This window comes from Podarcis pityusensis (genome assembly GCF_964106645.2).
Source record: "Podarcis pityusensis genome assembly, chromosome: 12".
Lineage (NCBI taxonomy): Eukaryota > Metazoa > Chordata > Lepidosauria > Squamata > Lacertidae > Podarcis > Podarcis pityusensis.
This window is the reverse complement of record NC_138037.1, coordinates 29692120-29707561: the sequence shown is the minus strand read 5'-3', so window position 1 is coordinate 29707561 and position 15442 is coordinate 29692120. Positions and strand designations below refer to the sequence as shown.

At 43.4% G+C, this 15442-nt stretch overlaps 1 protein-coding gene across 7 annotated transcripts in view; it reads left to right on the top strand.

Moving 5' to 3' along the window:
• The first annotated feature begins 746 nt into the window (after window positions 1–746).
• The window catches only part of ICA1 (islet cell autoantigen 1), a 62561-nt gene continuing 47865 nt past the window's right edge, over window positions 747–15442 (top strand). For 2 of the 7 annotated variants that reach the window (XM_080974881.1, XM_080974875.1), the window contains exons 1-3: window positions 1031–1195; window positions 12349–12387; window positions 13155–13326. In XM_080974881.1, the coding sequence (XP_080831007.1) occupies window positions 12371–12387; window positions 13155–13326 (189 nt within the window). In that variant the 5' untranslated portion in view covers window positions 1031–1195; window positions 12349–12370. Of the gene's footprint in view, window positions 1011–1030; window positions 1196–1264; window positions 1414–12348; window positions 12388–13154; window positions 13327–15442 lie in introns of those variants that run through there. The other 5 variants (XM_080974876.1, XM_080974879.1, XM_080974878.1 and 2 more) reach the window with 5 other exon arrangements.

Here is a 15442-nt window from a genome sequence, read left to right as displayed (position 1 = left end):
TTTAGATACAGTGGTACCTTGGTTCTCAAACACCTTGGTACTCAAACAACTTGGAACCCAAACACTGCAAACCTGGAAGTAAGTGTTCTAGTTTGCGAACTTTTTGGGGGGAAACCGAACATGCTCCGTTTTGAGTGTTACGCTTCCAATTTGAGTGCCACACTTCCATTTTGAGTGTTACGCTGAGGTCTGTCTGTTTTTGCTATTTATTTTGCATTTTTGTTTTTGCGGCTTCTTTGTTTTGTTTTTGTGACTGTGTGGAACCCAGTTCAGCTACTGATTGATTGATTATGTGACGACAGTACAATGTTTATTGCTTTCATTTTATGGATCAGTGGTCTCGTTAGATAGTAACATTCATGTTAAATTGCTGTTTGGGGGGTTGTTTTTAAACGTCTGGAACGGATTAATCCTTTTTGCATTCCTTTCTATGGGAAAGCGCACCTTGGTTTTGGAACGCTTTGGTTTTGGAACAGACTTCCAGAACGTATTAAAGGTACAGCTGTATGTTGGAAGCCGCCCAGTGTCTGAGGCAATATATATCATCATCATGGAATAGGACGCCCTTGTTGGAGGGTCTGCAACAAATTCCATCAGGTGAAGTGGGACGAGCTTCACCTGTTGAATGTCCAAAAAAAAAAAAAAAAAAAGCACAGGGGCCCTATTTTATTTGTTGGGAGAGGCGGGAACACTTCCAAGCTGCAGTGCCGTCTCGGCGCTTTGGTGGCGAGATAGGGAGAACAATCGCAGGAAGCCACAGCCGCGCCAGGCGCCTCCGGGCCCCGAAGAACAAACAAGCCCGTCAGGCCGCCCGGGTCTTTCGCCCGCCTGAGGCAAAGGAGGGGAACCGGGCGGTCGGGACTGGGGGGCAGGCTGAGGTAACAACGGCAGCGGCGGTGGCGGCCAAAGCTCCTCCCCTGCTCGGGGCCGTTCCCTTCCCGGGCGGAGGAACATTGTGACGCTGGCGGCGCTGGAACACCTGGAGCCACGGCGGCCGCGGGCGACGTGAGGTAAAAACAAAAGCAAACCATTCTCGGGCGGAGGAAAGGGGAGGGGAGTCCCTGGCCAGGCAGCGGCCGCCATGAGACTCCCCCTGTGAGGAGGGGCGCGAGGCCGCGGAGCCCTGCGAGGGAGTTGGGGGGGGGGCGACGCACGCAGCCGCCCTCCGCCCTCTTCCCTCAGAGCCGCGGGCAAGGTAAGTGGGGAAGGAGCGCCGCTTCGGCCCAGCTGGAAAAGCAGGTTCTTCCTCCTGAGGCAGCGGTAGCCGCCGCCGCCGCCGCCGCCGCAGGGCGGAGCCGCGCATGCCGGGCAGGGACCACCAACCACCTCGGCAGGCGGCAGGCGGCGTGTCTCTCACGGAGGAGGAGGAGGAGGAGGAGAGGCGAATAGCTCGGGGATGCCTGGAAGCAGGAGGTGGGTCGGGGTGCGAGGGTGGGGCGCGTCCCTGGCAGAGGGAGAAGGGAGCTGCAATGGGGGGGGGGGGTGTCAGGATTCAAACCCCCTCCCCAATCGCTTCGCCTGGGTAACCACAATTCCCCCGGTTCCAAAATGGCATCTCTTCCCCCCCCCACCCCCCAACGCCTCACCCTTCGCTTGCTCGGTATCCCCCGCCCTCCCTTCTCATCCTTTTAGCAGATATGACAGCCAGCAGGTGCATTTGCTTCCTCCTCCCCGGTTTGGTGTTTTTCTTTTTTTTTCTTTCGTAATTTGCTGCATTATTTGCTTTCAGTCGTTAACTTGGGCGCCTGCTGTTCGCAGGCCAGGGAAGCTGCTACTGACACTTTTTGAGGTCAGCAGCACAGTGTTACCATTCAAGCTGATAAGGAATAATAATGGGTATTATTATTATTAAACCCAGTGCTTTTTTTCCTGGGGGTATGCATACCCCTAAACATTTTGTGAATCTAAGTTTGGCCTCATTGAGGGGCAAAATTTCAATATGAGTAGGAAAATGAGAGGACCCCTAAACATTTTTTTTAAAGGAAAAAAAAGCACTGATTAAATCTACAGCACTGGTACCAGAGGGGCCAACTTGAATGAAATATTGGGGGGTGGCGGCACATAAGCCCGGTCCCACATAATCACAAGATGCGGCACCCACCCACTATTTGAATGGCAACGTCCATTAACTTGGGGTGGGCGCTAAGCCCCCTCAAATGTTTTTTAGGGGGGCAAAGGGACCCCGGCCCCTGAGAGTTGGCTCCGAGGACTGGTACTTTGGGTGCCTGCTAGGCACTGCACAAGCCCTGAATTGTGTGGTCTTGATCTGTGTTTTAGAGATTGCATTATCCAGTGATAAAGACTGTGTTGGGGTGGTCATGTCTCAGCTTCGTAAACTGGAATATGAATGAGCCTTTTGCCCACACATGCGTTCAGCCCCTTTGCTTCTTTCCCGGCTGATTCAGCAGACAAATCAGGACGGGGTGCCAACTTGAATAACATATTGGGGGGCATGTAAGCAGCACCCCACATAATTGATCACAATATGTGGTACATGCACACCATTTGAATGGCAATGCCTATCAACTTTGGGGGAGGGGAACCAGCCCCCTCAAATATATTATTTGGTGGTGCAAAGGGACCTTGCCCCCTAGGAGTTGGCTCCTATGAATGGGGAAGTTTCCAGTCTTATCCAAACCAGAAAACTATGGTTATCAGCTGCGGAACAAGCCAGTATGTTAAACCATGGTTTGAAGTTGCTTTAATATCCTAGTTTGTAACCATAGATTCATGGTTTGGATGATACAGGAAATGATGGTTAATTGGAGACTTACTGGTTTGATTGCAAGGAGTGGTGGGGCTGCATGCATAGGGGAAAGGCTCATTTGTAGCTTGACCCATTAAGTATTCAATATATGATCATCTGAAAGCAGAAATCATGAATTATAGCTTATAACTTGCACCATCTGAAATGTTTAGGATCATGATGGCAACTGTATTGCACTCCTGTCCTAGAAATAGTGGCAGGTTAACAGGAGGACAGGGAGAACAGGTGGATGGAAAGCTCCCTGGGGGCTTATTTAGACCTCATCATCATTGTATGCTGTCTTTCCATAGTTAAACCGTGCTTACAATATCGATATGAAAACATCATTAAATATGCAATAAAATCAGACAATCCCTACCTAATTCATCATAAAGTATTGACAAGAAAAATACAAAAACAGTTGCAGTATCAGTAAAAATGCTTCTCCAAAATAAACTCTCAACCCAACAGAAACCCCCAAACACACCACCACCCCGGTAGTTTCTAGGCATCCTGAGCAGGAAGTCTCTTTGGGCTTAAGAGCAAGGTAATCTCTGACCCCTTCAGCAGCAGCTTTGTAGTTGGAGTCTGTCAGGACCCTACCTTCCCTAAGCCATACTTCTCTGTATGTATTTTACATGTTGCCAGTGTTCTCCATGCATTGCTTCACATTGTATATCCCACCTAGTCTCCAAGGGCACTGTGAGATGGGGACTTGTCCAAAGTCATCCTGTGACCTTCATAGCCGAACAGGGTTTTCACCTGAGTTTGACAAGTCCATGCAAAACTTTCAGGAAATGTCTCTGACAACAAACTTTAGGGAAACCCTTTCAAACCAATCCAAGTGAGAATTTCTGACATCTCTGAAGTAGACTCACAGGAAGTGTGGCATTCATGCCAGACTGTATTTGAGCAACTTTTTATCAACAAAGAATCAAACTAAACAATGAGTATTGCGGTTTTGTTGATGTTTCTAATTACGTTTTGCAGATACTGTAGTTATTTATTGATTTCATTGTATTTATGTTGTAAGCTGCCTTGATATTTGTTGCGAAAGTGCAGGTCACAAATATACAAATAAATGATAGTTTGCCTTCCAGCCAGACAACTCATTCACCAGCTGGAAAGGTTCTGTTGTCACAAGGTAGCAAACTACCCATCACTGCCACTTCATAGGCCTGGATATAGACTCCCTGGGATATGCAGTCATTTTTTTTGCTTGGGTCTTTCTCCACTGGTGCTCAAGTTCTTTCCTAGCCCATTTCATAGATCCCAGCACTTTAATATACTAGGGTGTCAAGGAGGCATTTGTTTAAGCCCTCTTCAGTCACTATCTGGTTCTAGGCATGCCACCAGCATCAGTTTTCTATCTGAAAAAATATTATTCATCATAATGGTTCCACAAGTGGAAAATGGAAATAGTCGTCATGTACTGTAGAGAGTTGTTGGAAGAACAAACCAAAATAAAGTTGTAAATCATTCAGTACATAAATTGTGCTGTATACCGAAGAGAGCAGCTTAATGAATATTTTGTTCTACTAAGAATGCTAATTTTATTTGTCAAATGTACATATATTTATTTATTAAATTTGTATACCCTTAGATCTCAGGGCAGTTCACAACATATGTTGTCTCTTTCCTCCATGCAGTTCAAAAATGGTGTATATTCCCTGGTCTAAACAACTTCAAAAGCAGATGATGTACCGTATTTTTTGCTCTATTGGACGCACCGGACCATAGGATGCACCGGACCATAGGAGGGGGAGAACAGGGAAAAAATTTTTTTATTGTTCTCCCCCTCTAAGTCAAGGTGTGTTCTGTGCATTCAAGGTGCGTTCACCTGAAGCCTCCGGAGCCCAGCGGGAGTTCCCGCTGGGCTCCGGAGGCTTTGGATTCCTTTTGACCTGCTCTTTGGGGCTGGCGGGGGGGAGCGCTGCTTTCCCCCACCGCCAGCCCCCAAGACCAGGTCGGGGGACAGCGGGAAGGTGGCGCTCTGCCTCCCCGCTGTCCCCCCAGCTTGTGGGGCTGGCGGTGGGGAAAGCAGCGCTTCTCCCCACCACCAGCCTCCAAACCAGGTCGGGGAACAGCGGGAAGGTGGCGCTCCGCCTCCCCGCTGTCCCTCGAGCTTGTGGGGCTGGCGGTGGGGAGAAGCGCTGCTTTCCCCACTGCCAGCCTCCAAACCAGGTCGGGTTTGGAGGCTGCTATCCGCAAGCCTTGGGAGCCTGGCGGGAACTCCTGCCGGGCTCCCCAGGCTTGCGGATATCTGCCCGAAGCCTGGAGAGCGAGAGGGGTCGGTGCACACCGACCCCTCTCGCTCTCCAGGCTTCAGCGAAAGCCTGCATTCGCTCCATAGGATGCACACACATTTCCCCTTCATTTTTGGAGGGGGAAAAGTGTGTCCTATAGAGCAAAAAATACGGTAAATAACATAACTGAATGCTTTCCAGTGTTAACCAGATAAAATCTTTTAAACATAGAAACTAGCAAATCAATGGAAGATTTCCACATGCAGCTTCGTATTTATTCATTTGATTAATTTATGAATCACTTCCCAATGAAGCATGCAGAAGCAATATACAATATAATATAATATAAAAGAAGTCACAAATATTAAAACAGTTAAAGCAATTGCATATATAAGAACAATGGGAAACATATAAGCATGTGAATAGAAACATTTGAGCATGTGATTGCTGACTTGCAGCATCCTTGGAAGAGTATAGCCACATGAAGTTTCTGAATATGAAATTTGGCTCTTAAACATAAAGACTCTTACAGACAAAAGCAACCTGAACGAATGGGTATGATTATGCGAGTTTAATGTTCATTGGGCCCAGGATCCCAAGAATTGTTTCTCTTGAAGAAAATTTGAATAACACTTAATATTATCCCAGTCAAGTAGTTTATCATGTGTGAAAAATGATGCAAAAATAGAAGTTGAAAATACCTGTGTATCAGCATAAAAGCAAGAAAGCCGCTCATAATTGCATTCTTCTGCCAAACTTGGTGCATGATCAGGCTGGAAGTTAACATTTTAGTTCCACTGAATCTAGATAATGCTTAATGCATTAAATTACACTGGATCGCTCAGTGGACCCATATATCCTTTAGAATACCACATTGCCAGACCAGACAGGACTCTGTCCCTCATTCTGGTAGGGGGTGGGGAGGCAGAAGTATTTCAGCCTTCATCAACCTGGTACCTTTCAGATGATTTGGACTACTACTCCCGTCATCCCCAGCCAACAAATGCTCATTAGGACTGATGTCACCAATTTTGTTTTTAGATGTGGGTTACCATTTTAAAACTAACAGATGGCTATGCTAAAAGCAATATATGCTGCTAATTGCTAGTGTGGAATGCTGAATAAATGTTGGACTCAGTCTGGTGAGACTTAGCTTTGTATTCCTGTGTGGCCATGAAACTTGCTTAACCTTTCTTACAGAGTTGTGATAAAATGGTTTGACCTTGTGTATGCCACCCTGACTTCTTTGGAAGAAGGATGGGGTGCAAATGTAGCTAATTAAATCTCAAACCCTTGCAAGTTAATCCTTTGGAGTGAAAATTCAACAAGTGCAAGTTATCATTGCTGCTCCACGAATCACTGCCCTTCATTGCACAACGAATTTTGTTGGAGAAAACATTACAACCCTATTTTTCCACATTTTCTCTTTTTTCACATGGTTAACTTGCAGTAAGTTCAACTAGGTTCTGTAAGAACTGAATCTGTGTATGTCCTTTAGATGTATCATACTTTAAAACTTTGCTTATATAATATCTAGAAGTTGGGTCCAGTATAGTTGAATAAGGTGTCCAATCCCAAGTAAGGGATTTATTTATTTTTAAGATGAAACAATTAACTTGCTCATTTTAAAAGAAAAAGAAGCTAACTTGCTGAACAACCAGTGTGTCCTTGGCTATTTACTATGGCTTGGATTCTAAAAGGAGTGAATGGAAGGGGGGGAAATGAAAGGTACTCACCCACCTCACTCCTTCAGACACCTTTGCCCATGGATAGCCTCTTTGTAGGATGAGGATTCCTAACGAACAGCACAGAGAAGGATGTGTGTGTCCAAAATTAGGAGCAGGCCTCTGCCTGATTGTGGGCTGTTCTTCCCTTTCCAGAGGCCTGTGTGCTATATCCTACATTATTTAGAAGCCCCCCACCTAATCCTCCAGAGTAACTTTGGGGATTGGTGCATGGGAAATTTCTGTGAAATTTATTCCATTCACTTGTTTTAAGATTCACCCCCATATCTGTTACGTTGGGTTATAATTTCACTTTCATGCTAATAGCTTCAGGATCTTTTTCTGACTTGGTCACTAAGGTAGTTTCATTGGCCTTTGAAAACTTTGGTGTAACTCAGAAGCAGGGATAGCCAGTGTTTTATACTTGGAAGCTGCTTGCTTCTGAACTTATATGTTCAGGAGCCTTTTCATAGCAACAGAATAAGGTGCATTAAACTGCAATGGGCGTTGAGAGATGCCAGGTGGCTATTCATTGTAGCTGCAGGCTGAATTACCTGGCAACAAGACTGCATGAGGCCTGAAAATGTACAGTTGTTTCCATGACAAGTCTCATTATTTCTAGGACCAGGTTGTATTGAATGTCCCCGGTAGACGCTTCCCACCATTCTCTGTCACCATCACTTCCGTTGCATTGATCATCCTTGGCAACTCTTCCCTTCACAGTCCAGGAAACTACCCTTTGAGTTAAAGGTGCTTTCCTGCCTCCAGGGCAGTCAAGGCAAGAGCAATATCAGGGTTGGGAGTGGAGTGTGCCCTGCGCATGATCACTTAGGTTCCCAGCTGTGGGGGAAATGTAAACACATCATTCTTCCCTTTACAGACTCTCTGCTCCTGTTTGTGGTGATGGGGAAATGAAGGCAGGATCAGTGGGCACAGCTCTCCTATCCCTCTCCATGCGCTTACATATGTGTGAACAAAAAACCCAAATAGGGCTACAATGTCCTTTTTTAAAACTGACAGTTCATTTGGAAGGCTGAGAATGTCATTTCTATATTCAGTTCATACTGAGGGGAAGGTCTGGTTTTGTGTAGTGCAGAGTTTTTCCCAATAGATATTCCTACTAGGTCAATGACTATTTGCTTCAGCTTTATATATTTAGCTTTTTATGTTTCCTTGTCATGGTAGCTTATAATATAGCATCAAAATATCCCACATCTTTGTATAGTAGTTTCCAAGAGTGTGTAAATTTTACCTTGGATACCATGTTAATCTCCCCCCCCCCCCCGGTATTTTTCTTACATGAATATTTTAAGCAGCTGTTTAAATTGGCAGGTAAATCCTGGTTTTTGTTTTTACAGGTCAAGAGTAGCATTTCTACTTGTTCTTTGTGTTTATTTTAAAAACTGGTTTGCTGTGCCTCCAGTCATTATATATTAGTTCCATTGTTAAGGCAGGTGGCTAGTACTTTGCAATGGTATAACCTTGAAAGCACTTTTCTAGATTAAATCCTTCAGAGTATGGTTTAAAGCATCGCAAACAGCTAAGGTCCTTGAAATGTTGTACTTTCCATCTCTGATAATACTAATGTCAGCAATCACACACACACATATGCCTTGCCAACGTTCAGACCAAATTTATAAATAACTGCACACCTGGATTGCATATGGCAGTCGAATTGTTACTGGGAATCTAGGCAGGAAAGCTTCTAGGCCACAAATGGTTGACATGGAAATGTGTGAACAAGCAAGCTACTGAGAGGTAATTTTGTTTAATTGAAATCTATTTTCACCCTCTTTTTTTTACCATATATGCTTGCCAGTCAATTGACTGCCTATCCTTTTCTGCAGTCAAAACCTTTCATGAAGCCAATAATGCTTTATGAAATTCTTGGTAGCAGCTTAACTTTGCCTATTTATTGATAGCATTGTTTACTGTAAAGGGCAGGAGCAAGAGCTTAAGGCTGGTTAAACCTGCAGTAAATACGGGGAAATGTAGCAGCATAACAAACCTTCTCTTTGTGGTCACCCCTTGTAACCGCAGGTTTCTCCTGACTAGACCACCTCAGTAGCAAAGGTCACTGTTGGACCGAGCAGTCCAAAAGGGGTGGGTAGGAGTGGGAGAATCCAAGCCAGAGGAATCATGAAATCACAAGGCCTGCTGCACTCAATGCAAAAGGTGGGTGGGTATCTTTAGTTTTTCTTTCTGTCCACTGTGGTTTCCTTCATATTTTCCTTCCCATTGGTCCCAACAGTTGCTGGAATTGGGTTATTTGCAAAGCTGACCTATATTTGACAAGAAGCAGGATGAGGCTGCTGTGTGGAACAGCCAACAGTCTATGCTTGGAGATCTTTGGCTGTAACTCACCCCACCCTACCCCCCCCCCACTCTTCACCTTAGCCTGTCTGTATTTATTCCTTTGTTCCTCTTGCTTCTTGGCCTGCCCATTTGTTACCTTTCCTCAGCCTTCAGTTTTCTTTATTATCCAACCTGCTAAAAGCACCTGGTCCAGCAATGCTTCTTTTACCCCTGTAAGACCCCTGACATCTAATTTTACTTTAACCTTTGTGCAAAATTAGGGACAGCTAGAAACTCTCTGCATGTTTTCTGAAGTTAAGTGCTGAAGGAGAGGGTGCACTGGGAGCCTGAAAGCAGAAAGAATGGGGAAGGGAATATTTTGTGGGGTGGGTAGAGCTTACAAGAGTGGCTGATTATACAGGGGAAAGAACCACTTGGGTAGTGACCTGGGTAGAAATAAGTTTAAGGCACATCAGTTAAATAAAAGCCGAACCTTCTATCAGCCACACCCTGTGTTGGCTAAGGGTGTTGAACACAAGGTAGTGAAACAGAAACGCAAAATGGTACTGAGGGATCTAAAAGGTTACATATAGTTAATCAAGCGTATGTTGGCTGTACAGAAGAATGTATTCTCCCCCATGTGCTCCAGTGTAGAAGGGTTGGATGACTTCTGCATTTAATCTTCCAGGAGCAAGGTAAACATATTTTTCACAAGTCTAGTTAAATGAGTTTAGAATTGGGCTATAAGTAGTTCAGGTATAGGATTAAAGAACAATTGAAGCTAGGTCTGTGCACCTCAAGGATTTTTGGACATCCTACAGCCTTTGTGCTGTGTGAGAAATCACTTTTGCAACTGAAAGGAGCCTCAAGGAATTTTGCATATGGTATATGGGTGTGATTCTGGTATTTTAGAGGAAAAAGAGGGGGAAATGTCTCTAGTGCATAGGTCAGGGGTTGTCAACCTAGTCCCTACTGACCACTAGTGGGCGTTTCAGGATTCTAGGTGGGTGGTAGGGGGTTCTATGGCACAAGCTGAATTCTCCTTCCATCAAGCACTGGTGGGCAGTAAGGAAATTTTACCATCAAGAAAGATGCATTAGTGGGCGGTAGGTATAAAAAGGTTGACTACCCCTGTCATAGGTCTTCAGCTGTTGGGTCGGGGCCCAGTACTGGCGGTTCAAGAAACTGCTGCAGCTGCAATGGACAGCATTGGAAGCATGGTCTGTTCTTCCTGAAATTTAAAAGCTGAGTAAGAGGAGCAAAAAGCATTTCACATTTTATAACTGAGAATTTTGTATTGCAGAAAGAAGTTTCTAAATTCATTGAGGATTTTTTGCTAGCTATTAGTTGCTAACTAGGTTTTTACTACAGCTGGAGGAATATTCATTATAAAAGCTACAGATTCCCAAACAACTGTTTTGATGCAAAATTGCAGCCATCAACTTGAATACTTTGCAAGAGGGTATTTGTTTTTGCTTTTTAGTTGGTGATAGATTTAGGATCTTAAAAACACAAAAAACAAAATAGCTGCCACTGACAAGCTACAGCTTAGTCAGGTCACAATGAAAGGCTTTTTGTTTTCATATTTGTTACCTGTCTGGTTGCATAAACAAGTAATTGTGTCTGCAAAACCCAAATCCTGCCTCTTCCATTAGGAGTATTCCTTTTAGGCTATTGGAATCTAAGGGTTCTTCAAATGATACCTTAACAGCATAGTGGATTGTTATAAAAACAAACCTGCATCAAAAGCAGTTAGAAAATGAAGTTACCGTACTTTGTTTAGCAACATTTTTTTGCACTTATCCTCCACTAATTTTACTCAAGAGTTGAAGAAATGAAATAGCTCTAAGGCAGCAACAGTTTTCCCCCCCTTGGCCTTTATTCAAGATAGCAGCTGCCGTCTTGTTTTGTGAGAAGCTGAGGGATATTCATAAAGAAGTCACAGTCCAGAATATGTGATTAAGACATCCATCTACCCTTATGATTAAGAAATGAACAGAAGGTAGCCCAAGGATGAAGGAAATAAAGCATGTTATAGTCTTAGTTATTGCCAATCTTACATATATTCATTCCTTTTTAGAGTATTTCCATTACTGCAGTGGGAGTACATGTAAATGTAAATATCATGATTGGTATGAAACTAATATCATTGGTAATTGGCTGCCATACAAAACATACCATCAGCATAGCTGGGCTTAAATTGATGTTTAGCCTATTACACAATCCTGTGAATCATTGCTATATAGTTGAAAAAACCTATTTTCATGTAAAATGCTGTTTCCAAAGGTAAATGTTTTCTGACAGTTTGAAAGCCCCAAAGTATAAATGGAAAAGGTAATTTTCCTTGTCTCTTACTGACATTTAAATATATATTAAAAAATAATACTTGCTAGCTTTATTCCTTGTGTCAGCCATGTTTAGCATGGATGATGAACACTACCCCTAGTGCTTTACTAGCCCAAAATATAACCATGGTTTGAGGTGGCTTATGAGGGAACCTGATTTATGTTGATGATAGTTTGTGTTGGTGTAATTGTTATGTAGCATCATGGTTAACTGGAAAGGAGGAGGGAATAAAATTTCTCCATAGAAAGGTGGGTGTGGCATGTGTTCTAAGATAGGTTCCATATTTGCACCTAATGAGTTGCAAGAATCTAGTGTTGTACCTTTACTGGGTTTATATCTTCATTTTGAAAGTTTATGTGAGTTGTTAGATGTGTTCCAGTCGCCCTCTTTTTCAACATTAAATGAAGTATATATCCAGCAGTACCAGGGGCAGTACAGGCAACTCCCCATTCCCATGCATTCAAGGCATGTGTGGTGGCGCACATGTGCATCACCATGAACCTGGAAGTGGCACAAAAGGGGGCAAAAATGGCCCTAAAAGAGCTTATTTTTCTTGTTTGTTTATTATAGTGAAACTGCTGAATATCTATACCTTATATATCCTGTGATATATATCTCTATATAGTGCATAATTGGTATCTGTCAGCTAAATGTCGTCTGTGCCATGGTTTAGGGCTACCATAACTGAAATGATCTCATCCAGTGATGCAAAAGAAAATGTGATGATTCTGCAATAACATTTACTAAGGAGAACTTCATTATCCATACGTGAACTTAGCTGAATCCTTGGGATTCACTGAGGATACAAGAATTTATCTTCTCTGAGAAATGGATAATATTGCAACACAGAGGGGTTTTGGAAATACCCTCTATAATTTCAAACTGCTTTATGCATTATATTTTTCAAAGTAAACAGTATAAACACGACAAAGGTTTGGGATGCATAATCACATCAATCATTTTGCTGTGCTTTTCTCCCCTTATTTCATAGTGTTTGAAGAAAATAACAAAAGATGGACGACCACAAATAGTAAGTAGATTTCTTTGTGTTTGTATCTGTATCTGTAGCAGTAACGAAGTTAAGGCACAGCCTTTCTTAAAACTGACAAAAAAAAATTCAAGCTATAATGCATTAGCTGCAGAATAGTTCATCCATACCCCTAAGTATGAAGAAGCCAGGAAAACTGGGGTGATTGTAGTAGGAGCTAAGGTTGGGAAAATGCAAGTCAGTGTAGAACTGTACAAGGAATGTAAATACAGACAGAGATATTGCATCAAATGCTGCTGTCAGGGAACTGCCATCGGAGCCAGGGGGAGAGGGAGGGCTCCAGATGGATTCCGGAGAGCGTCCCAGGAGGGAGAGAAGCAGCACATCTTTTGGGGAAGGAAATCAGCGTAGCACCAGTGGAGAAGGGGGGCAGATGGGGGAATCGGCGAGGTGGCTCCATGACTCCTCGCCGGGGACCAGCGGGGAGAGCACAGGTCCTCCGCTGCCCACACCCTCCCTGCGCAGAAGGCTTCCGCGTAGGGAGAGTAGGCGGAGACTAGGCGTCAAAGAACTTCTTTGCTGGAAGAAGTTCAAGAAACGCCCACTGACGGATTCTGCCAGCGATTGAGACAGCCACGGGCGAGTGGCTGTCCGGACAGAAAGGGTTCACTCAGGCAACCCAGCCAGGTGTGGCGCCGATTTACGCACGAGCAACCCCTAGAAACATTACAGCTGCTTATATGATATCTTACATGATTTCAAATTGTCTCTTAAATCTCTTGTAAATAAACTAGCATCTTGCTTCCTAGCAGTTATTCAAGGGAATTTTATGATCGGTATGCCCAAGGCCAAGAGAAGTCTGTGGTCAATAAAATGCAGCAGAAATACTGGAAGACAAAACAAACTCTTATCAAAGTCACAGGAAAGAAGGAGGATGAACATGTGGTGGCCTCAGATGCAGATCTGGATGCAAAACTGGAGGTAGGCATGGCAGCCCAGATATTTCCTCACAAAGGGGGGAAATCCTATGTTAGGAGGTCACAAAAATTGGGCCAGGTTCCAAAAAGCCATTCATGCCCTGCGGCTTTTCAACCCTACCTTCCCTGTTGCAGCTCCCCTTGCCACTCTACCCCTCAAATGCACCCTAAAGTTAGAGGGACTCTTGGATATGGCATTTCATGAGGCATGAAAACAGTGGTGCAGCTGTTAACATTTATCTCCTCCCAGCACCATTCTGTACTTTCCAACTGCTTTTTCTTTCCTGATAAGTTAGAGCAGACCTCCCCGCACCAAAAAAGAAAGAAAGAAAAGAAACCCAACACATTTACCAACCTCGATAAATGAGAAAAATATACAGAGCACTTGCAATTTCTCATTTTAAGACTCGCTTAAAGCATAGCACCATCATGAATACAGGAATAAAATGGAGTATGCTTCTGCTTCCCAGATGATAAACAGATTTTGTTGTAGAAAAGGACAATATTCTTTTAATAGTAAAATGAGCATCTGTAATCCCTTATGTGTCTGGCTGGCCTCCCACTGGCAATTTTTTTAAAAAAAACAAAACAAGTAGAAAGAAAGGATACTGTGGCAACTAGTGTGAACTTCAGATTGCCCATGCCAGCCTAGATGCTGGTGCTGGGCCTGATGTTTGCCTCTGCCTCCACCATTTCCTTTTCTTTGGGTGGTAATTTGAGGGCCCCCTGAGCTGCAAGTCCCTGGACTTAGGCCTGGATATCTTAGCTGCACCACTGCAGGAGAAGCTACATTGGGAGAAATCAAGAAACAGCTACATGCACCTAATTGAAATCACTGTCCTCTGGCTCATGTACCTGATTTAGTTGTAAAGATAAAAAAGTGTCCCCAACCTCTTGGAAGAATGGGATACAAATGTAGCAAATAAATCAGTGTTATGCCATAGAAGTCTGTTTTCAACCATTTCCTTTCCTTCTTTTGGTGTGCAATTGCTGATGTTTTTTCCATTTTATTAGCAAGGTTGAGGGAATTGGATATGTTTAGCCTGGTAAAGAAGAGACTGAGAAGAGATAGATAGCCATATTCCAATATCTAAAGCAGGCTTCCTCAACCTTGGTCCTCCAGATGTTTTGAGACTACAATTCCCATCATCCCTGACCACTGGTCCTGCTAGTTAGGGATCATGAGAGTTGTAGGCCAAAAACATCTTGGGGGCTGAGGTTGAGTAAGCCTGATCTAAAGGGCTGTAAGATGGAGCAAGCTGTTTTCTGCTGCTCCAGAGGCTAGGGCCCAAACCAATGGGTTCAAGTTACAAGAAACAACTAAACATCAGAAAGAACTTTCTGACAGTAAGAGCTGTTTGAAAGTGGAACAGACTCCCACGAGAGGTGGTGGACTCTCCTTCCATGCAGGTTTTTAAGCAGAGGTTGGATAGCCATATGTCATGTATGATTGAGTCAATATTCATGTATTACAGGGGGTTGGACTAGATGACCCTTGGAGTCCCTTTCAACTCTACAGTTCTATGAGTCTGATTTTAAAGGATATTCGTTACCTAATGGTAGAATTAAAACAAGCATAGCAGTGTTATAGAATTAGCATAGTTAACAGAGAACCTGTTAATCCCTCTCTGGTCTCTCTTTAAATAAGCAAATGTTGATGTCTGATTTGGACTCCTTTTTTTTTTTTTTTTTTTTTGGTAACTATTTATTTCCTGAGAAATTCTAAAACTAAAATAATTAAACCTCATCTCTGGAAATATTGGATAGTTTGAGTGTTTACTTCTTGGAGTGGTTCCAGCTTGCAAATTACATTTTACATATTTACTTTCTGCCTGTGACCTTAATTATACCTCTTAAAATCTGTGCCGTCACATTCCTTGCACAGAACGGCCTTCCTGCTATACTGTAAACATGGTTGCATTTCATTGGCAGAGAACATATCACAGAGCATAAATGCCCGTGAGACAAACTGATTTGCTCAGACCATCTTACATGCTTTGTATTTATATAGGAATTGTATTTGAAAATTGCTGCACATGTGATGTTGTAGATTGGAGGAAAACACTATGAATTCATAGGCAAGGAAAGCTGATACGGTTTCAGAAGCAACATACTGTTTT